This window comes from Lottia gigantea, assembly GCF_000327385.1.
Source record: "Lottia gigantea unplaced genomic scaffold LOTGIsca_61, whole genome shotgun sequence".
NCBI classification, from domain to species: Eukaryota; Metazoa; Mollusca; class Gastropoda; family Lottiidae; genus Lottia; species Lottia gigantea.
The window spans coordinates 71,230-94,265 of record NW_008710086.1 but is presented as its reverse complement, the minus strand read 5'-3'; the positions used below and the strand labels follow the sequence as shown (position 1 = coordinate 94,265).

The following is a 23,036-nucleotide window of genomic DNA, read 5'->3' as shown; positions in this document are numbered from 1 at the left end:
ATGACAGACGAAGCCATTCCAAAGTAAGTAGGGAAAAATCGGACGGGAAATGGTCGGAATTGGACGAGAAATGGTCCTCGAAAAACGTCAATGTGAGCGAAATTCACATTTCAAACATGGTGGCTGTACCAAAATGGAAATTTGAACGGCTTTGTAAAGTTTGGATTAAGATATTTGGTGGATTTTTGTGGTATATTTGTTAAGTAGGATGTTGTTTTACCATTTAGAAAAAGTTTTGGGGTGAAAAAGGTGAAAATTAACGGTAAATTGACGGTGACCCAGTAAAGGATCGGCAGGTTTTTCGCTCGTCATACACCGAGTTTTAGGTTCATTCATAAATTCCAGTGAATGGCAAGAAAAGAACAGGCTTGGTACGTAGTGAATTCATTCTCAGCTCTAAATGGATTCAACACGATTCCTGGCTTTTTAATTAATTTTCTTAATTAATCACTTGATTGAAGATAGCTTAAACACATTCTATTCTTTATATTTTTTTCATATTTTGACTGAAATTACATTTTGAGGTTTTTGGCCTTTAATTTTTTTTCGACATAGATAAGTTAGGCCTACAAATATCTTGTCTGTATATTAGGCTAGGCCTAGTTAGTGAATATTTATTAATTGAAAATCCTCATTTTTCTGAAACAAATTATATTTTTAACTGGATCCAGGGTTAATTGGGGTTTATTTTTTGAAGTTTGTTCTCTCCGCGTATTCTTATTTAAAGGGATGGGTAAGTTTTATAAGAGAAACTTTCTTATAGAAGCACTGGCCTAGGTCACAAGTAGGGACTGTGAATTTCAGCATTGGATTACATCAATTTGATAAAAAATTACCAACTTGTGGAGAGATTAACAAAATGAAAAAATAATTCAGAAATGCAAAGCGATTGTTATGGGTGAAAGCAATTTGTATGAATCGATCTCTATTAAGGAAGTCTTATGATTTTTTTCAGTTATAATTTTTTTGGAGATTTTATCATATGAAATAGAGTTCAAATCATTTAAAGGGATTGTAAAGAGGGTTTCTAAATTTTATATGTGCATCAGGGACACTGATAGCATCAATTTTCACCATTCCAATTTTTAGTCATATATCCGAGGTTTCTGCAATTCCACTAGAACTAAGTGTTTGATGATGTCGCAAATCGCAAAATTTGCTTGTATCACATAAAAGGCCCTTTGCGATTAGTGACATCATCAAACACTTATTTTGTGTGGAATTGGAGGAACTTCATTGAAAATTGGAATGGTGCAGATTGATGCTATCAGTGTCACCGATACACATAAAATATTGAGAAAACCTCTTAACAATTCCCTTAAGCATTTTAAGCCTGACGCACACCTTTTGACAGAATGCAGTAGGATAATTAGACAGGGGCTAAATTATCTAGATGTATAGTTAGCACACACTTGAGAACTATTTATCATGACTATGGACATCCCTTAGCGAACCTGAAATCAATGCATCCACATTTAAGTCTAAATTGAATTTTCGCAAATTCTTGTACCGCTGTTGACAGTAGGCTTACCTTTAGAATTCAGTTTGATGGGTAAATAATCTTCCATTTCAAATTGTGATTAATAGAAATATAGACAAGTGTCCCCTTGTTTCCAATCTTCCATGACACATCTTTGAACCTCGTGACAACTAGTACCCTGGTGCCAGGCCTAGTCAGGGTATGCTTACTCTTCCAGATATGCTCTAGTCAATTAGCTAATATAAGAAAGTTAACCTCGATTTCTAAAACTAGCTTTCCTGATGATGATTGTATATCTGAAAAACTAGTCTTCAGCATGAGATGAGCTGTAGTAAATAAGTTAATATTAGGAAAGTTAACCTTCATTTCTAAAACTATCCTGATGATGATTGTGTATCTGAAACATGTCTGCATAGCTAACATAATTCCTATATTAGAAAATTAACCTCTATTTCTGAAACTAGCTGTCCTGATGAGGATTGTATATCTGAAACATTTGTTGGCAGCATGAGATAAGGTATATACCAGTATTTAAAAGTTAACCTCTATTTTTAAAGCCAACTGTCCTGATTAGGATTGTTTATCAGAAACATGTTTTGTCAGCATGAGATAAACTATATGCTGGTATTGGAACATTTACCACTATTTCTACAAATAACTGTCCTGATGAGGATTGTGTATCTGAAACATGTAAGCACCAGATATGCTCTAATCAGTTAGCTTATATAAGAAAGTTCACCTCTATTTCTAAAACTGGCTTTCCTGATGAGGATTGTATATCACAAATATGGCAGTATGAAATGAGCTTTAGTCAATTAGCTAACGTTTAGTTCTATATTAGAAAGTTAACCTCCATTTCTAAAACTAGCTGTCCTGATGGGGATTGTATATCAGAAATATGGCAGTATGAAATGAGCTGTAGTCAATATATAATATGAATCTTTATAGTGAGGTAGAATCAGCTGTTTAAATATATTTTAGTATAATCATATGATGCAATCGAGAAAGTTTCACTGCCACCAGGTGATTCATACTGTAGCCTGGATAATAATTAATTAACGTATTTAGTTTTAAAGGCTTAAGATGGTATAGATATTTACTGTATCAGGGTTCAAGATTGAAAGCTTTCAAATTATGATTATCAATTGGTACACAATGCTAGTGCTTGTACGGTATATCAGTGAAATCGGTGAAATTTATAAGAAAATGGACGCTAACCACTTCTATCAACTATAGTACCAAATATCACAGTTATAAAGTTATAAATTAATATATATAGAAACTATTTATAAGACAGTGGACGTTAACCACTTCTATCAACTATATTACCAAATATCACAGTTATAAAGTTATGAATTAATATATATAGAAACTATTTATAAGACAGTGGACACTAACCACTTCTATCAACTATATTACCAAATATCACAGTTATAAAGTTATAAATTAATATATATAGAAACTATTTATAAGACAGTGGACACTAACCACTTCTATCAACTATAGTACCAAATATCACAGTTATAAAGTTATAAATTAATATATATAGGAACTATTTATAAGATAGTGGACGTTAACCACTTCTATCAACTATATTACCAAATATCACAGTTATAAAGCTATAAATTAATATATATGGAAACTATTTATAAGACAGTGGACACTAACCACTTCTATCAACTATAGTACCAAATATCACAGTTATAAAGTTATAAATTAATATATATAGGAACTATTTATAAGATAGTGGACGTTAACCACTTCTATCAACTATATTACCAAATATCACAGTTATAAAGTTATAAATTAATATATATAGAAACTATTTATAAGACAGTGGACACTAACCACTTCTATCAACTATATTACCAAATATCACAGTTATAAAGTTATGAATTAATATATATAGAAATTTTTTATAAGACAGTGGACGTTAACCACTTCTATCAGCTATATTACCAAATATCACAGTTATAAAGTTATAAATTAATCTATATAGAAACTATTTATAAGACAGTGGACGTTAACCACTTCTATCAACTATATTACCAAATATCACAGTTATAAAGTTATAAATTAATATATATAGAAACTATTTATAAGACAGTGGACGTTAACCACTTCTATCAACTATATTACCAAATATCACAGTTATAAAGTTATAAATTAATATATATAGAAACTATTTATAAGACAGTGGACGTTAACCACTTCTATCAACTATATTACCAAATATCACAGTTATAAAGTTATAAATTAATATATATAGAAACTATTTATAAGACAGTGGACACTAACCACTTCTATCAACTATATTACCAAATATCACAGTTATAAAGTTATGAATTAATATATATAGAAATTTTTTATAAGACAGTGGACGTTAACCACTTCTATCAACTATATTACCAAATATCACAGTTATAAAGTTATAAATTAATATATATAGAAACTATTTATAAGACAGTGGACACTAACCACTTCTATCAACTATATTACCAAATATCACAGTTATAAAGTTATAAATTAATATATATAGAAACTATTTGTAAGACAGTGGACGTTAACCACTTCTATCAACTATATTACCAAATATCACAGTTATAAAGTTATAAATTAATATATATAGAAACTTTTTATAAGACAGTAGACACTAACCACTTCTATCAACTATATTACCAAATATCACAGTTATAAAGTTATAAATTAATATATATAGAAACTATTTATAAGACAATGGATGCTAACCACTTCTATCAACTATATTATCAAATATCAAAGTTGCGATATCGTATCAGGACCCTTAGATTGCGATGGGTATCATAATGTGGCATGATTGGGGATACCCAACAGTACAATCAATATATCCTTTTAAATACGACAGTGGTTAATACAGCCGGCTATATTTATTAGTTATCTACTAAACCTCTGAAACCAGCCCTGAATCTCAAGTTCTTTAAGGACTATCCTATAAACAAGGTACCATCAGAATACAGTATTATAGTATTGACTAATTTATTAGTCTAATCTACCAATAACTCAAGATTATCTCCCAGTTTTAATTTTGAAGCCAGCCCTGAAACTCAACTTCTTTAGGGACTATCCTATAAACATGGACTGACGTCAGAATGCTTGGTACCAATACAGTACTATAGACTGAAGTTGTTAGTATCGTAATCAACTGTTACTGTAGAATAGTCCGTCACTAGTGATTTGATACTATTTATAAATACAGAATCCTGATGTCATTTGTATCCAGGGAATTCCCCTGACTGTCATATTTAAAAAAATGGACATGTAACCTGGGTATTCCGTTGATAGTGATATTATAAAAAGATGGATAAGTAACTGTGTAATTCCATTCATTGTCATATTTTAGAAAAATGGCCCCCTGCAGAAAAGATGGTGGCCTGGCTTTTTATTTTGGTATATTTTAGTTAGATTAATTATAAAGATATATTTGAATTGTATTTTCAGTGGAGGTGATTACCTGGTGGAGGTCCAGGCTCAAGTTATGATCCGAGATGATTCCACAGGAGGCTGGGTACCGATGGAGGGGGGTGGGGTCAGTCGTGTTGGATTAAAACATTTACGAGTGAATAGTGGTGGTGGTGGGGAACCGAGGAATGATTATTATATTATTGGAAAACGCCTTACAGATAGTGTCGTAAGTTAACATTTTTTTTCAAATTTTTTATCCCACAGAATTTCAGCTTGAACAGTTTTAAATTGGTCAGAAATTTTTATTTTCTTTTTGACCCTACAGTCTTCTTGATCACGTACTGGTTGGTCAAATTGTACAGAATATTTTTAACTGAATGGGAAACGATACTTGTTGTGTTTGGCCTAAAATTGACTTTTGTTGTTTTTGCTGATTATCTTCATGTGGAAAGGAATATCATCTTCGAAACTATACTAATACTGGTAGTCTTAGATGGATGTTTGTTGGTGAATCAAATTGTACAGAATATTTTTATTTGAAATGGCAGTAAAAACAAAAGAGAATTGTGACAAAAGTAGATTTGATCCTCAAATTTCTAATTTTACAAATAATTTTATCAATTTAACAAATTTATACTATGGACATATAAATATAATCTATATATTGTTTTAAATTTTGGAAGAATCAAATCCTCCCTTTCCTCGAATCTAGTTCATTTCATTTTATTTGTCATAAAGTAGGAAAGTAGAACATAAAAATGTAGGTGATAAGAATAGTTTTAATATATGATATTATTATGGTACCAGGTGATTGATAAATACTCAATAATAATAATAACTCTATAGGTTTATATGTGACATTATATCAATAACCAATCAGAATTAGGGCACCTGTTATATCCCAAGTTTTATGAATGAGGAAAATTCTAATATTTTATCAATGAATTATCTAGGCTGTATTTTAAAACTGTTTTAATAACTTGGGATAAGATCTGTTAATATTTCACATGAATCTTAACTGTTGTTAAGGACTTCAATAAAATGATTTTGAAAATTTTGTAACAAGGGATGTTGACTAAAAATCTTGGTAAATGAAATTTGAAGGGATTGTAAAGAGGTTTTCTAAATTTTGTTTGTTTGTGTATTGGGGACTTTGATAGTATCAATTTACACCATTCCAATTTTCTATCAGATATCTGTGATTCCTGCAATTCCATTAAAAATAAGCGTTTTATGGCGTTACCTATCGCAAAGTCCTTATAGAATAAAGAATATTTTGCGATTAGTGACGCCATCAAACGCTAAATTTTAGTGGAATGCAGGAACCATACAGACCTCTGATTTGATGCTATCAGTGTCCCCAATGAAAAATTAAGAAAACCTCTTTACAGTCCCTTTAAGATGTATCCTTGATTTTATCTCAAAATAATGATCTTGCCTAAAGTAGGAAGGTTGTTACTAAGTTAACCCAAAGATTAATCAACAAGGAAACTTGACAGTTATTTCCAAATAATAAAGGATATGAAAATTTACCAACATTAATTTCTCCCACTCAGCAATGAGCTAAAATCACTCGTTTTTAATTTTGCATGGACAAAAGTATTAAAACTTCTTCTTGATGTGTCTCTTGACCAATTCCTCAAGGTTTGACTAACTTAAAATTAAAGAATTGAGAATCAAATGTAAGTTTATTCATTCTTATTAACATGTTTTTCATTCATTAAGTAAATTAGATAATTTAGATTTAAATATAGATTAAGAAAATTCATTCATGAAGATTTGGACTTAATCTATGAAATTTTCATTAATTTGATTTTAGCTGATTATAGCTAATCTTTACATCATCAGTTAATGGATTTATCAAATTTTTTATTTATTTAAATATTAAGTTAAAAGGGACTAGCGCCATTTTTTTGACTAATCATATCTTAGTCTCAGAAACAGGAATTTTATTAGCTAAGCCAATCAGTGATAGTGTTCACATAGCATAGGTCCCTGAAAACACCTGCATTGTGTCAATTAGGATCTTCAAAATATTTCCTACTGATTATAAATTGAGGAAGTGGGTTAGATATTTCCATACAGCTTCTAGCCATTACCTGGTTAACTGGATGGTAGAGTCTATATTGAAACAGGCCTATTGGTTATAGTTGTACTAAACAGACTTGATGTCTAAGACTACACTAATCAATGAATGAGTAGAACAGTAGCTTGGTTGTCCAGTTGTGACCTTGACCTTCCTACTCCCACGCAGCAGTATGTAATACCAACTGGACGGAGGATTAAGCTATCGTGGAAAGTCGGTAGACTGGGCCAATATATTGATTAGTTGAAGATAGAAAGTTAGGCCAACACTTTACTCTAGACTAGGATAGCAATATTGGTATGTTTCATTGACATAGCTAGAACGGATGTGTTCTATACATTGGTGCTAACCAAACTTGAATATGTTAGAGAAAGAGCGGGCTTCCTCCTTTCAGTGATGCTGGTCAGATGGACTGAAACAAAATAAATCGTACCCGTCATTTGGATGGGACAATAACCCATAAAATAATTGTTCTATACATTGGTCCTTATCCATGCCAACTTGAGAAATTAGAGTGATTGTAAAGAGGTTTTCTGAATTTTTTATGTGTATCAGGATAGTGATAGTGCTCATCTATTTGCACCATTTCAATTTTCATTCTGACGTCTGTGGTTCTTGCAATTCAACTAAAACTAACACAAAGCTATCAGTGTCTTAGATACACATAAAAAATGTAGAAAACCTCTTTACAACCCCTTTAATAAAGAGTGTTTTCAGCGAGATTCTCCCTCTCTGGTACTGGTGCACAGTGGGCTGACAAGTCAAGTGGATTAGACAAAAACCCAATACCCTGAGTGGTACCAGTTGTGCAGACTGAAACAAATGCCTTTATCCAGGCCTCTGATATACATCTTTAGATGTCTACAAGGCCCTGTTTTATCAGAATTTTTTTTACCCTATCTCTTCGAATCGTTTTCGCCAAACTAAATAGATTTGGAAAGATGGATAATTTTGTAGTTCAGTCATACCATTATAATCCTCTATACAATTTATGTCACGTCTTAAGTTCCATCAAATTTTTTGACAGTCATTTATCAGAATAGAGTAGGCGTTTTTCCTTAATGCATCCTCAAGGGCATGCTTTCCCTGACCCAATGAGAAGAAGAACATCTGGACCACAGTTCATGACAAATATTCCCTCCCCTCACAATGACAATGACCCTATGAAAATTTATCATTATCCATTCTTACCAGTGGCCTGTCTGTCGATAGTATACCCTCCAGACAACAGACTTTATGTGTAGTGAACAGAAAAAAATGCCTATGCATAAACCCTCTGCTGCCAGATTCAAGAAGCATGACTCTGTTCAGCCCCACATCCCCTCCCTTCCAACCTTCACAAACATTACCCTATGAGTCTGTTTCTCAAGTATTTATTATCAAATAGCCTGTCTGTGATACATCCTCACAACTCGCACCCCTCAAATCCTCTCTCAACATCTACCTCCCCTCACCTCCCTTATACCATCCTACCCCTTTCAGCCCCTACCCCTACAACCTACCCCCTCAACCTCCCCTACCCCCACCTCTACCTGCACAAAACATTACCCCTAGGAATCTGTATCTTCATTATTTATTATCAAATAACCTGTCTGTGTTATATCCCACATCAACAAAGGTCATAGAAGGTCAAAGTATATGAATGAATGAAGGTAGATATGAAATGAGGTTAAATATTTAAACCAAAAGGATGTATTATTGCCAATCCCTGGAAATTTCCTCAAAATTTTTAAAACAGGAATTTTTACCAACATTTTTCGAAAGTTTCGCTTTAAGCTTTATTATACTCAATTTATTTTCTAGAACTATAGATTTATACATCCTGTGCCTGTGCTTTCGTAACATTGTTAATTTTAGACTTCAGATTAAAAGGAAGCATTATCACTGTCAATGCCTGTAAGGAAAATTTTCACGAAGTCTTTAGTCAGCGTGGAGAGGAAAGATGTCTCTATTCCAGACACCAGTTCCTCTAAGTCTACAATGTCGAATTATTGACATAAGTTTTTGCAAGTTAACATCAGAGATCAAAGTTCAGAGATCAGAGTTCAACACATTTCTTTCAGACCTTTACCTGGATCTCTTTAGCATATGAGCCTTTCATTCCAATTTGTTTGGTTATTTTTTGAAAAAGTTTCTTTTCATTACTATACCTATAAAAAAACAGATAGGTAGCAAACCCGCTTTATCTTCTTCTTTTGCGCCCCCCTCCCCCTTCATACCCCCCAACCCCCACTCAATTTTGCCCATAGTGCATATCTCCCCTTCCTCAGATCAGCCATGCCCCTTTTGCTTTCTGTCTCTGGAATGCCTGGATGTGCTTATAGTGCCCCCCACTCTTTAGATCTGCCTGAGGTATAAGACAAGGTTATCTACTGTAGCCCTGTCTATTGTTGTGTATAATAAATGATAAAGATTATGTTGATAAGATAATTCAGGCTTGTCATTCACCTTTTTATCTGTATAACAGTTTCTATCTTATCATAGACCAAGTTTTTCAGGGGATGTTTTTTGTCTCATCATCTATTCTTATCTACTGCGTTGATGTCAATGAACTGTATACTTCACAACCTATATGCTATAGATTCCTGCAATTCCACTGTAACAAAGTGTTTTATGAGGTCACAGTGATGTCATCAAACACTTAGTTTTAATGAAGTTACAGGAACAACAGACGTCTGATTGAAACTTTAAATGGTTTATATTGATGCTGTCAGTATCCCTGATACACATAAAAAAATTTAGTAAACCTCTTTACAATCCCTTTAAGTAAGTAAAGTAATGCAATAGAACATTATTTCATTTGACAAATTGACAGCTGTGTTAGAAAAATTTTCCTTATTTCACAATGCAATTAGATCAAGGCTAAAGCCATACAGAGGCAAAAGTCTCACTTTTGAACAACCACCAAACTTAAGAAGTGTCCTTTTTTTTCAATTTTCTTCTTAAATCCACAAGACACTTTTACCTCAAATTGACAAGGATTTTGGTAAGGCCTTGGAGTTTTCTTATTTCACTTTTAACCCCCTAACACCGGCCCAGGCAGGAGCAGATTTAGGATTAAAATCTAGGATGTAAATGGAATGATGAAAAACAGATTGAGAAAGAAACATCAGATGGTGGTATGGTTATCTCTCGTTACTATTTATAGACTTCAAAAACTTCCTGCAGGATGTTGGTACTCCAGCCAGTTGACCTTTCTGAATGGACAAACTGATTTCCTTGTAAACATGAATGAACCTAGAGGTCAAGTGTGAGGTCAACTGATACTGTTATGCCTGATTGGTTAAAATGTTTAGATACAGTTGACTGATTGGTTGAAATGTTTTGATTCAGTCCACTGATTGGTCAATGTTTATTCATTGATAATTAATGAATGAAATAATGAGATAAAATGAATGGGAAATGGTTATGTTGACATTGGAAATTGATTTGTAGGCTGTTCTTCCTTACTGGTTTCTGCAGAGTGACTCATAATGGTGTCATTTGTTATGTAATGTTCAGGTTGGCCAAGTATTTCCTGTATTAATAGGAAACACAATACATGATCCCAAAAAGCAAAAAAACTGCTCAATTGAATCTTTTCTCTGATAAAATAAAAACCGAAAGTACTTTAATTATGATCAGAATTGCAAAACGAAACTCGAAATCCTTAATAAGAGTTTGGCAATACGTTGGTAGCAGTTAATGAAATATTCATGTTACGAATTCGTCTTGAAATATAGACATGAGAATAAGTTTTACTTGTCCAACTTCAGTAAGGACACAGGCTGAAAATAGGTCAGTAGCCTGAAGATCGCACAACGTTAAACTCTTGAGAAACAACATGTTTCAGGTCCTGTATTAGTTGTCTGAAGATTGCATAGCCTGAAACTGAGTAGCAACATGTTTCAGGTTCTGTATTAGTTGTCTGAAGATCTCATAGCGCCAAACTCTGTTTTTGAGATTCTGTTTTAATATTTCTATATGAGGTAATATACCTATTATAAATGAGGAAATATGAAAAGCTGTATTAGGTGCCTAGATAACCTTTCAACCACCCTAACCTCTAGAGTTTTTAAAATTTGATCTCCATGGATTCTAATTTTAGACAATTGACTATAACGATAATCCGTGAGCGACATTTAAAAACATATATCATATGATTATATTCTGATATTTAAGACTTTAATGATCACATATAGTCATAATGTAGCATTGAATGCAGAAGTTTACAAAATTATTATCATAAGACGAAGCAGAGGTAAAAGTCGGTGAAAAAAGTATTGCCACAGAAGACACACTGATCCATTACTGAGTTTGATATTTATAGAAACTGCTTTGAATGATCAACTGAACCACAAGCATGACTGGGGATGTTTCTGGGGCTGTAAGCTTCCACCGCACTATCACTCAGATTTTATGAACATAAACCAGAATGTCATTTATATGAGGAAACTATTGAAATAATTATTAAACTGATTATTTATATTAAATATTTTAGTGGTCCTTGTGATAATCGATTGTTTTTTCTTGAAATGATTGTAGAAACAAGTGAATTGAACTGGGTCTGGACCGAATGCTATACAGCCACTGGGATTATAAACATAAACTAAAAACATAAGAATTGAGGGTGTTTCTTTTATAAGATAACTAAGATTGAATCTAGTGTCTCTAATACATCTATAAACTTATACAAGAATGTCATAAGAAAAGACGAAACTAAAATTGCATTGAAATAAATATTAAAAAGTGGAATAGAAATATTTTAAGGATCCTTGTGATAGTGCATTGTTTCTTCCAGAAATGATTGTAGAAAAAAGTGAAATGAACTAGGGCTGGTCTGAACACTATACAGTCACTGGGATTATAAACAAGAATGAGGAAACTATTGAACTGTAGAATAGCATGTATATTTTAGCAGTCTCTTTGATAAGGGGGTTGTTTCTTTTATGAATTAACTTGGTTTGAATCTAAGGCCAGGCTTCAACTGCGCTGTTTTTAAAACATTAACAAGAATGTCATATGAAATGACTAAATTATTGTATTGAAATATATATATTGGTGGTCCAATATGACTCATATTAAATGAATACAAGAATAATGACATTGTACTTAATGAACTTTGTTTTTTAAATTTAAAAATAGAATATATAATTATAAATTATTTTCTGACTGTGTGAATTTATTAACAACTGCATTTCATTCATTTATTCAAATTTTTCTTCATGTTTGATTAATTATTGCTGACAATATCATATACATCTAGCTTCAACGAGTCACTTGGTGCAAACTTTCTCAAAAAATGATCCACCTGTGAATGTTCCAATAGTGTTAACGACAATAAGCCAAACATGCCAAGTAAAACACCTGAACTTTGCCTGAAAGCCAGAACAGAATATGAAGTGAAAGAAAGTGTAACCATGTCTTGTAGAAATGGAAGAATTTTCTGATACCCTCAATTACTTTTTTCAAATTTATACAAGGAGCCTTGTACTAATTGCTCAGAAAATATTTCTTAATGGGCATAGATCATCATTGGTTCCAGATATTGCTTGAACAACTTTTTCTTCCAATACTGATGACAGGAAATATGGTTCAGTTTTATCACAGGATTTACACCATCCTGAACTGATATTAATGTTACCTTCTTAATTCATCCAATGATTATGATAAGAAATTATTTCATATCCTCTGTATTAATACCCCCACCAATTTCATTCAACAAAGATTATGATAAGAAATAAGGTCTAGTTGTATCAAGGGAAAGATGTTGACTGACTCGTAAACTCTCATTGAATCATGATATACTAATGATTACTAATAGTAGAATTAGTCACTAGTCTTATCAATAATTATAGGATATTGGTTGGTCACAGTAACTGTCATTGTTAAACACAATAGTTAGTTAGTAATTGTGATATGTAAGGTTAGTAATTGTGATTAGTAATCTTAGTAATTGTGACCTGTGAGTAAAATAAGACTCTGGTTAAAATGCTAATCTGGATGTTTTGTCTTGGTTTGTTTTTAACGGTCATGTCAAACTTGTTTTTGATTATTAGAATGGACTTGTGATTTGGTTATTCACTACTTTCAGTCAGAGAATTTTTATAGATGACCCTTTGTTTCAACATAATCCATTCTGGTTTCCACATTCTCTACTTAGCTTTTAGGATTCTCTAGGAATTGAAAAGGGAATTTCTAACCTATATGTTTATCAAGATTATCTCATTAATATTAGTCATAGGGCTGGTATTTGTCATTAGAATTGTGTGTAGAAAGAATATAGTACTCTATTGAGCATAACTAGTGAAATTTCATCCAAATTCTCTGATCAACACATGTTTCGGATAAAATTTTCATCAGGACATCAAAACATTACAATAAAAGGATGAGAAATATTAAAACAGATTCTACAAAAAAAATGTTGTTATTATGAAGTTGGACAGGTAGAATTTATCCTCATGTCTAAATTTCGAGACAAGATTGGAAGTTTTTTTTTAAGTTTGTTTAGAGGCATTGATGATGGCAAACTTTTCAGTTAAATAATTAATAAGGATTATGATAATGGTATGTGAACACACGAAGTTGGAGCTATATAGAACAATATTCAAGTTATATTCCTAAAATAATCACAGTGTAAAGATTGATAAGCCCAGGTTCAGAGTTGAATCGGGTGTTATGAAAGTGTGAGCAACCCCTGCCTTGCTAGTGACACTGAGCCATGTAGACTTAGCGAGTTTAGACACTTGCTTACTAACCTGAATGTCCAGGTTTCAGTCCTGGCATAGGTCTTGATAATACCTACAGATTTGATTGGATTAGACAATTAACTGAGGCTCTGTGTGCTGCAGGCTGTACGCATTAAAAATCATTTAACAGTTGAAATTGAAAAGAGCAGGTTAATGCTGCTTTCCTGTCAAAATTTCCCTCATGGTACCCTGGTATTGTTGCCTGTCTTCATTAGCCCATATAAGTGCAGAAAGAGCAGGATGTAAAACTCTATTAATTTCATTTTATTTCTCTAGTGACACCTGTCAAGTTATTTGTTACAATGGGACTGGTTTCACTCATCAAGTTTTTGACATAAATATTTCAATTACATTCATGTGTAGGAATGCAACAGAGTAATTTTACACAGCTTTGATGTTTAATTCATTGACAATCAAAACTTAGTTTATAAGCCCTGTATTTTGATTGGTTGACTGGCAATAAATGACCAATCATTAATAAGTATTTGTAAACTGACCTCATTACAGTATGAATTAAAAGTATAATGACACTCTAAACCTGGTTTATAGATTGTGTAATTTGATTGGTTGACTGAGTTTAGTTGACCAATGACAAACCAGTATTTGTTAACTAAGTAGAGTGTAAGAATGAGTTGTTTATATTATATAGCTTGGATGTTAATGAGGTATAAGATATAGTTATTATAATATTAAGGTGAAGATAAACCACGTTCAACTCTGTATATTAACTTCAGTATTACCTGTAGTGAACTGTCAGGTCGGTTGGTCGGTCGGGCAGGAGAGAGAGAGAGAGATAGGTTATAGAATTTAACAACCATTCATAGCTTCATGTCAGTGTTCACGTAACATTAAAACTGTATTATTTAATATGTATAGGACAGAAAACTATCGTATATTGTGAAAATAATGGAATTTTAAAACTACGAGTTAAGGAAGAGATCTAAGATCAAATTCTAGGCACGGTAAGACGCTGTTTTTAACGCTTGTACCAGTTTGAAAGAATGCAGGTTTCTAGACTAAATGATTAAAATGCAGACCTGTTTAGATAATAAGTTAGGTTGGAATGGTGTCAGCCGCCTGCCAGGGGTATATATATGTATATAAGCTAGCCTCTATATGAATGGTAGAGTGGTATATAGGCTAGGCTTACTGATAACTGAAGTTTAAAGTGGCTAGAGCCAGTTTTGCTCCTGTATAAGGCTACTGAAGGACAAAGTCATGAAGATTAATAATTCTGTCAGGTTTTTCCTACATTATATCTAGCTGCTATATGAATGGTAGAGTGGTATATAGGCTAGGCTTACTGATAACTGAAGTTTAAAGTAGCTAGAGAACTGAAATCTTGTTTCTGTCATGAAAGGCAATGTTGTGCAGATTAGGCGAATTTTACTAAGGTTTTACTATAATACTATACTATATATACTGTATATCTATCTAGTCTCTATATGAATGGTAGAGTCTATCATTATAGGCTAGGTTTACTGATAACCATTTAAAGAGGCAGGTTCATTTCCTGTTTTTCTGCTCGTTTTGGTTTGTTCGTGAGACAAATTTTGTTAGGACTTTATTCTGTATGCATATCTATAGGGCATTCGGTGTGTAATGATGGAAATTTTGCCAGTCTAGGTGTATACATGTGAATAATAGATGTATTTTAAAGGAAAACTGGATATGATTTGCAGTATTTCTGCTCTTGACTCAACGAAAGGACAACCTGCAGTGTTCAATGGGAAAAGTTTTGTCTGCATTACTATATATCTAGCATCTTTTCAGGGTTTTTAGAAGTGTATTACAATCAATCAGAATACTGAGAGGGGATAATAGAAAGAAAAAGGGATAAAAACCTTGGTCTATATGAATGATAACATGGTATATAGGCTAGGCTATAATAACACCTGTACATTAAAGTAACACTGAAAAATATGATGGTGTGGGCTTGGCTTTTAATTTGAGCTCTATCAGCTGTTTAAGTGAATATTTATCAGTAATAGTGTTCACAGCTCATCGTTACATTTTGAGCCCTGAAAACCATCTCCAGAATTACCTGCATTTGAAAGTTAAAATGATGAGTCGTCCTTTTTTGAGACACAGAATATAGACAACATATAGAAAAGAGACAAGCAGATATAGAAAGGGAAATTCCTAGCTAGAGATATTTTTGAAGGAATCATACAATTTTCGTACATTTCTAATACTATTTACATATATTCAATATAAATGTAAATATTTAGACGACTATATGAATGAACGACTACTTTGAATATGAATGATATGATGTGAAGGTAAAATACAAGCATCATGGTTTACCTGTCAACTCCAACAGGTTGTAAATTTATCAACCTAATTTTACCTGACATTCAGATATGATGGGGCGTATTTCATTCACTATCTCACCTCATGTCCTTCTACGTTTTTTATTTTATTTCGTGGAGTTTTTTGTGGTATTTTACTCTTTAATTGTGAACAGGGCTTAGTGTGTTAGATACTCGCTAACCTGAAGGCCCAAGGTGTTAACCTGAAGGTCCAAGGTGTTAACCTGAAGGTCCATGGTGCTAACCTGAAGGTCCATGGTGCTAACCTGAAGGTCCATGGTGCTAACCTGAAGGCCCAAGGTGCTAACCTGAAGGCCCAAGGTGCTAACCTGAAGGCCCAAGGTGTTAACCTGAAGGTCCATGGTGTTAACCTGATGGTCCATGATGTTAACCTGAAGGTCCATGGTGTTGTCCATGGTGTTAACCTGATGGTCCATGGTGTTAACCTGAAGGTCCATGGTGTTAACCTGCTAGCCTAGAAGGTCAATTTTACTCTTTACTTCTGTAACCAACAATCACCTCCACTCCTTCATTACCTCACCAGATACCAGATATGTTACTTGCCCCACCAAATATTTTACTTGCCCCACCAAATATTTTACTTGCCCCTTGACTATCAGGTGTAGCTACGCCCCCAGTTGAATACAAAGTAAGCAAATTCCACAAGGGCTGCATTATAAATTTTTGAAATGCCATATTAGGTTTGGTAGATAACTTGTGATATGTAATTTAATAATATGAATGTTATGAACCCCTCCCTTCCTTTGTTATTTAAATATAGTATTGATCACAAGTTATGTTAAGCCTTTATGAAGAAAAATCTTAGTAATATGCCCTATGCCCTTTTTTGAAAAAGAAATTTTTGTACAAGTAAAAATCAGTACAAGTAAAAATCAGTACAGTACAAGTAAAAATCAGTACAGTACAAGTAAAAATCAGTACAAGTAAAAATCAGTACAAGTAAAAATCAGTACAGTACAAGTAAAAATCAGTACAAGTAAAAATCGGTACAAGTAAAAATCAGTACAAGTAAAAATCAGTACAAGTAAGACCATGCAATCAATCAAAAAATCGTCCAAAGATTGACAAAAACAAGAGTTGTATAGTAGTTGACTCTTCCAAAGAGAAGTACCATCAGGTGTTTTGAAAAGAGTAAGCATGGTCTGCCTAATTTCAGGGGCTAGTTACTATTTGATTATAATGAGTGCTATAGAGAGATAAAGTGAATATTTAGACAACTGTTTCACTGAACCAATCCTAAGTTTAAAATAAATAGATAATAATACAGTCATACATTGTATCTTAGTTGAAGGAATGTTACAATCTCAATTATTGAATGAATAAATACAATTATTGAATGTATGAATGAAGTTATATTGGAATGAATAAAATTTAATTAATAAATAATTGAGTGAAGATTGAATAAATGAATAATTTGAAAATGAATGAATGAACGAACAAATGAATGAACGAACAAATGAATTAATGAATGAGGATTTTAGAATATATGAATGATTTGAATAATGGAGCAAGTGAATAAAAATTGAATAAATGAATGAAGGAATGAAGAAAAGAAGTTTTGAAAAGAATAAATAAAATTGTGAATAATTGAGGATAACTTGTGTTGTGGTTTTGTTGTTTATATTTACATTGTAAAACACCTGCAGTAGAAAACATGCTGATGAGAACCATAGTTGGAGATATTTTTGAAGGAATTATGAGATTTTTATACATTTGACTAGTACTTTTGAAGACTATTTACATATATTCAAAACACAAATCAACCCCTGAAAATGGCAAACTTTAAATAATTTTTTTTCTTGTAAGCTGACCTGTTGACTAGAATAGTTCATATATTCCAGTGCATCAAAGAAAATTATAACTTGACATTTCTGTCTCTGATTAAACTAGTTGTACTAAGATAATGAGCTAATTAGTGATTGCCTTAATTAAGCTAACGAGCTGAAGGTTTATAGTAGTTTGTCTCTGATATGTTGAGTTGATGTCTACCATGTCATTGAGATCATCAAGGTTGTATTTGTCATTTGTCTAAATGGATATAATATTAAGCTGTAAATGTATACAGTAAATCAGGGAAAGATCAATGCCTAGAGGTTTTGGCCAAGGACTAGCTGGTAGAAAGGATCCTTGCTGATCCTTGATTGTTATCCTTGTAAAATATACTTGTAAAATATACTTGTTTTGTTCCCTTCATAAAATATTGTCATTTGAGGACTGAGAAAGTCTTTTAATGACAATTAACAATTTTAAGTAGAATCATAAACACAGCTTCATGGATCAGAAATCACTTGTTAAAGTTTTATGTAACGTTTCACCTGTTACCTTCAGAAACATAACTTCCATAAAGCTGTGTCTATATTTAACATATCCACTAAAGATGATAATTTTGATTGGAAGTTTGATATGGTTATTTTGAAAATGAGGCCTCTATTCCTGTAAAGGACAGCACTTCAGCATTCTATTGGTGAATAATAATATGTAAATGAATATACATTAATAATAATTAAATTTTGTTTCTATTTTCAGACTGTGTTAAACTGTTCGTTAAAATCAGATATAGAATATTTTAAAGTGAACCCGAAATTTCTCCATTGGAAAACAGACGATAAGAAGTTTGGGTTAACGTTTGAAAGTTCGTACGATGCCAGAGCGTTTGATAAGTCTATGAATAAAGCCGTGACGGAGCTAACATTCAGTAAGATTTTTTATTTATTTCATTTAATTTTAATAAGCCTTTCCTGTATGACCATGTACATGTCTAAGGGACCAGCTTATTTTTACTGTTTTCGGCAATAATTCACATGAATAGATGCTAAAGAGATTTTCTGATCATGGTATATGTTTAAGGAACACTGATATATTTTATTTACATTAATCATATCACCATTATCCTGTTGGCAAATCTTTAGGAGATAAGATGATGAAAGAAAATACAAACCACTTTTTAATGCCAGTTGTCCAGCTTGGCTTACGAAATTTAAAACCACAAGAGTTAAAAGATAATTCTTCTCTTTCTATTTCCTGTGCTGGTTATGACCAGTCATGCTATGATGTTTAATATGTATGTCAGTGACAGGGATACAGTATGGTACCTCAACTAATGTTTGATTTTAAACATTAAACTAACACTATTTTTTAATGTGATATCTACTAGTTCATATTTTTAGATATTAAGTAAAATCGTAACAGTAAAAAGTAACGGAAGATATGCTTTTGATTTCTCTTGCATTTAGTCGAAACAAGTTATGTTTGTTTGATATACCTGGCTAGTATTGTATAGTATCAATACAACACAATAAACATACATCGTTGCATATTGTATCACAAAGTATCACCAATATATATCCAGCCAGTAGTACTTGCAGTGCCAGCCTTCCGATACTGGGGGGTACAAATAGGGGGCAGACTGACTCAATGGGGGGACAACTGCTGAGGCTGAATTCAAATTTTGGCTGCTCTTTGGTGGAATCATAGTCGCAAGCCTCTCATAGAGCGTTTGAGAAAAAATGAATTGATTTTGTGCATTTTGACACATATTTTGGAGACGGGTAGACATATAGGTTTGTTGAAAATAAAGTGAGGTACAGTTAGGGGTGCAAATTACTTTTCTAATGATTTTCAAATGCCCTCCCTGAACCCCCACTGACACAGCCCAAGTTTTATCCTGTAATAGAATGTAACATATATTACAGGTTATTTAAACGGTTGTCCATCAAGTAATATAGATGAAGATTCAGTATTTCAGGTCAGTATTAGTTTATTGTAACACTTCTAAACGTAGTCGTGGATAATAGAAGCGTGTTTCAAATTTACTTCATGTTGGGTGTTATAGAAGATACTCACTTATAGAAGCACTGGTCAAGGTCACAAGATGAAAACATACTTCTTTTTACATCCATTTTGAATTTGAGTAATAAAGATTAGATTGAAATGGTACTATAATAAATGTTCTTCGCTGTGTGCAAACTTAGTATAAGGTTTTATAAGAGAAACTCTCTAATAGAAGCACTGGCCTAGGTCACATGTACAGACTCAGTATTGGAATACATCAATATGATAGAAAATTACCTACTTCTGGCAGAGATTTACAAGATAAACAAATAATTCAGAAATGCAAAGTGATTGTTTCAGAGAGTTAATGAAAGGGGATCTAATCTACCATGGACAAGAACATTACTCAGATTTTTATTCCTTTTGTAAGCAGTCACCAAACGTTAAGTATAGATGTTAGAGAATTCATCCTGAAGTTTATTATAAAAGTGTTGGACAATCACAGAGCTTAGTGTAATGGAGACATGTTTTACTGTTGTCGCTGTTTTTTAACGATATTTTGGTTTATTTTCAGATGATCGATCTTCCTCGGGGTCGAACAGGTAGTTCATCACAGTCAGCGAGTACAACCTCCACGACAACAAGTAGTCCAGCACCACGTTCACCTACGTCCGTTATACCTGGTTTATCGGAGTCGTTCAGTTATCAATCACAGACTAATCATTTACATCGTATTCATTATATCTCCCAACCTCCTCATTCTCGCCGTGTCAACTCATCCTTTCACAGTGTGAAAAGTGGTTCTCACAAATCAGACAGCTTCGAAAGTAGTAGTGGATTGGACGATCCTTGGGTGCGTGGAGACGACCCCACCTCTCTCAGTGGCAAGTCTGACCAAGGGTTATTAGACTTAGAGTTAAGTAAGGAAGACGCTTATGTTTATTTCGCTAAAAATAAGCCCGGTGCTCCTCACGAGTATAGTTATCCCAGTCTGGAACCGACCCAAAAACCACCTACGAAACGCGAATCTAGTTCAAAACGGCAATGTCTATCTCAGCCCCATCCACCTGTTGCGTTGCCAATCAACAAAATGAATAAAAATGCAACTCAGAATCTTCTTGGACAGCAGTCTGTCTGCAAACATTGTAATGAGATGTTTTCATTGGATGAAAATGTTCGCGGAAGTTGTGAGGACGCCCCAGACCGTGTCACAAAGTGCATTGAGTGTGTCACATGTGTTATATGTGCTCATAGCTTAAACTATCATTGTCTATCGGACGCAGACGGTGAATATCATCATCCCTGTCAGTGTGATGGGAACGATTCATCAAACTGTAAGAAATGGACGGCCATGACTATATTGTCCTTCTTTCTACCATGTTTGTGGTGCTATTTTCCACTTACGGCCTGCCATAGGTGTGGGGTGTCATGTGGGCATTGTGGAGCCAGGCACAAGGCCATGTGACCTGTGTCACCTGACCTACCCCACACTCCACCTTCGTTTCAATATATATGCACGGTAAGAGTGACCACTCCATTCAGCCTTGGTTAGTAATTCTGTTTTAAAACAATGGAGGTATGAATGTGTTAAAGATATATTCATTAGTAATTATAACGCCTCGTCAGTTAGCTGGTCCATACCAGGTTTATATTACACACGGCTACTATTCAGAAAGCTTACAACTCTTGTTTAGTTCTAAAACTTGATGTGGACAGCCAAAATTAAGCTCTATCAGCTGGTAGAAAATATATTTGAAATATATGAGCTCTATCAGATGGTAAAGTCAATATTTAGTGGTGTTTGGAAGTTGCAAGAATTACGTGTGGTTCTCCAATGTGTAGTGAAAACATCGTATGATTAAAGTCCAGCTTACTGACGATTGTGTTAAATCAATTTATTGATGCTGATATAAGTTGATAATCATCTTGATATCTGAAACTTTATCTTTCTAAATTCTACGGCAGACCATTCAGAGTCATAGACAGTTTATAAACGTTAACACAAATAACCTGCAAAAATTTGCTGGTCTTGATTCAAATATGATATAAAGGAATCGAAACAGTTTGATTGGTTAGGAATTGAATTTAAATAATCATAGGTCAAAGTTCATCACAAAACAGTCAATATATGCCAACATACAAGATACCAATAATCACTTGATAATTCTGTAAATTGTTTCCGAACTCTTCTGATATTTTATTTTGAACAAGTGCAATTCTGATGTATTTTGTGAACTTGCATTCAGATTTTGGTGAAAGTTTTCTCTAGAAATTGGTTCTGAGTTATTCAAGTTTTCAACTTATATCACTATCAATACTATCAGTCTGAAATTTGCTGACCCTGAAATGTTGCCATAAGTCAAACAGTCACAGTTAAACTGTGGGATATTATTATCTAGGCAAGAGTCTGCAAAACTGGCTGATAACTGAAATAGCTATCATTTGCTAGGCATGACACTGCAAGTTTCTAGCTAGCCACAAATTGTCAAAATAGCTCTCATAGACCATGTACTAAAATACTGTGTTGAAGTTAGCAGCATTTTCACTAGTCAACTAGTTCAGTTAGTTTCTAGCTTGCTGTCAACAATGTCTATCCAAGACTAAAAAATATTAAAACCTGAAACATGTTGTTTCTGTGTGGTCTTCAGACAACTGACTTATTTCAACCCGAGCGCCTCCTGGTGCTAGGTAAGAGTCAGCAAGTTTCAGACTATTACTATAAGTAATGTAAACATGTTATAAAGAATGAATGTTGAGTGAATCTAATAGGTGAAATATATATAATACTATTTTATAAAACAACCTTCTGTGTTTTCTTTTGTTGTTTCTCAGAAAATGGCAAATTTCAAATTCAAAATATAAAATGTTTGGAAAAGATTAAAGAGATTGTAAAGAGGTTTTCTCAATTTTTATGCGAATAGGGACACTGATAGCATCAATTTACAACATTCAAAGTTTCAATCAGATGTCTGTGGTTCCTGCAATTCCACTAAAACTAAACCTTAACTGACATCTGATATTGGCAGATTTTGTTACAAAAAACACAGATGTCTGATTGATAATTGGAAGGGTGACCCTGATACATAAAGTATAGAAACCTCTTTACCATCTCCTTTTTTAAGAGAAGGGTTTTTAAAGTCCTGAATGAAAATAAATCTTTGTGGAGAATAAGTTTAGAAGCGGTGAATAGTTGTAGT

The 23,036-nt window shown here is 33.2% G+C and overlaps 1 protein-coding gene across 1 annotated transcript; it reads left to right on the top strand.

The window, feature by feature from the left end:
* Positions 1–21,304, top strand: LOTGIDRAFT_235185 (hypothetical protein; the record flags this gene model as incomplete). The annotated part of the gene is made up of 5 exons (XM_009064206.1): positions 1–23; positions 4,958–5,147; positions 18,595–18,763; positions 19,761–19,813; positions 20,414–21,304. The coding sequence occupies 5 exons, from the start codon at positions 1–3 to the stop codon at positions 21,302–21,304; spliced, it is 1,326 nt and encodes a 441-aa protein (XP_009062454.1).
* Positions 21,305–23,036: the final 1,732 nt, after the last annotated feature.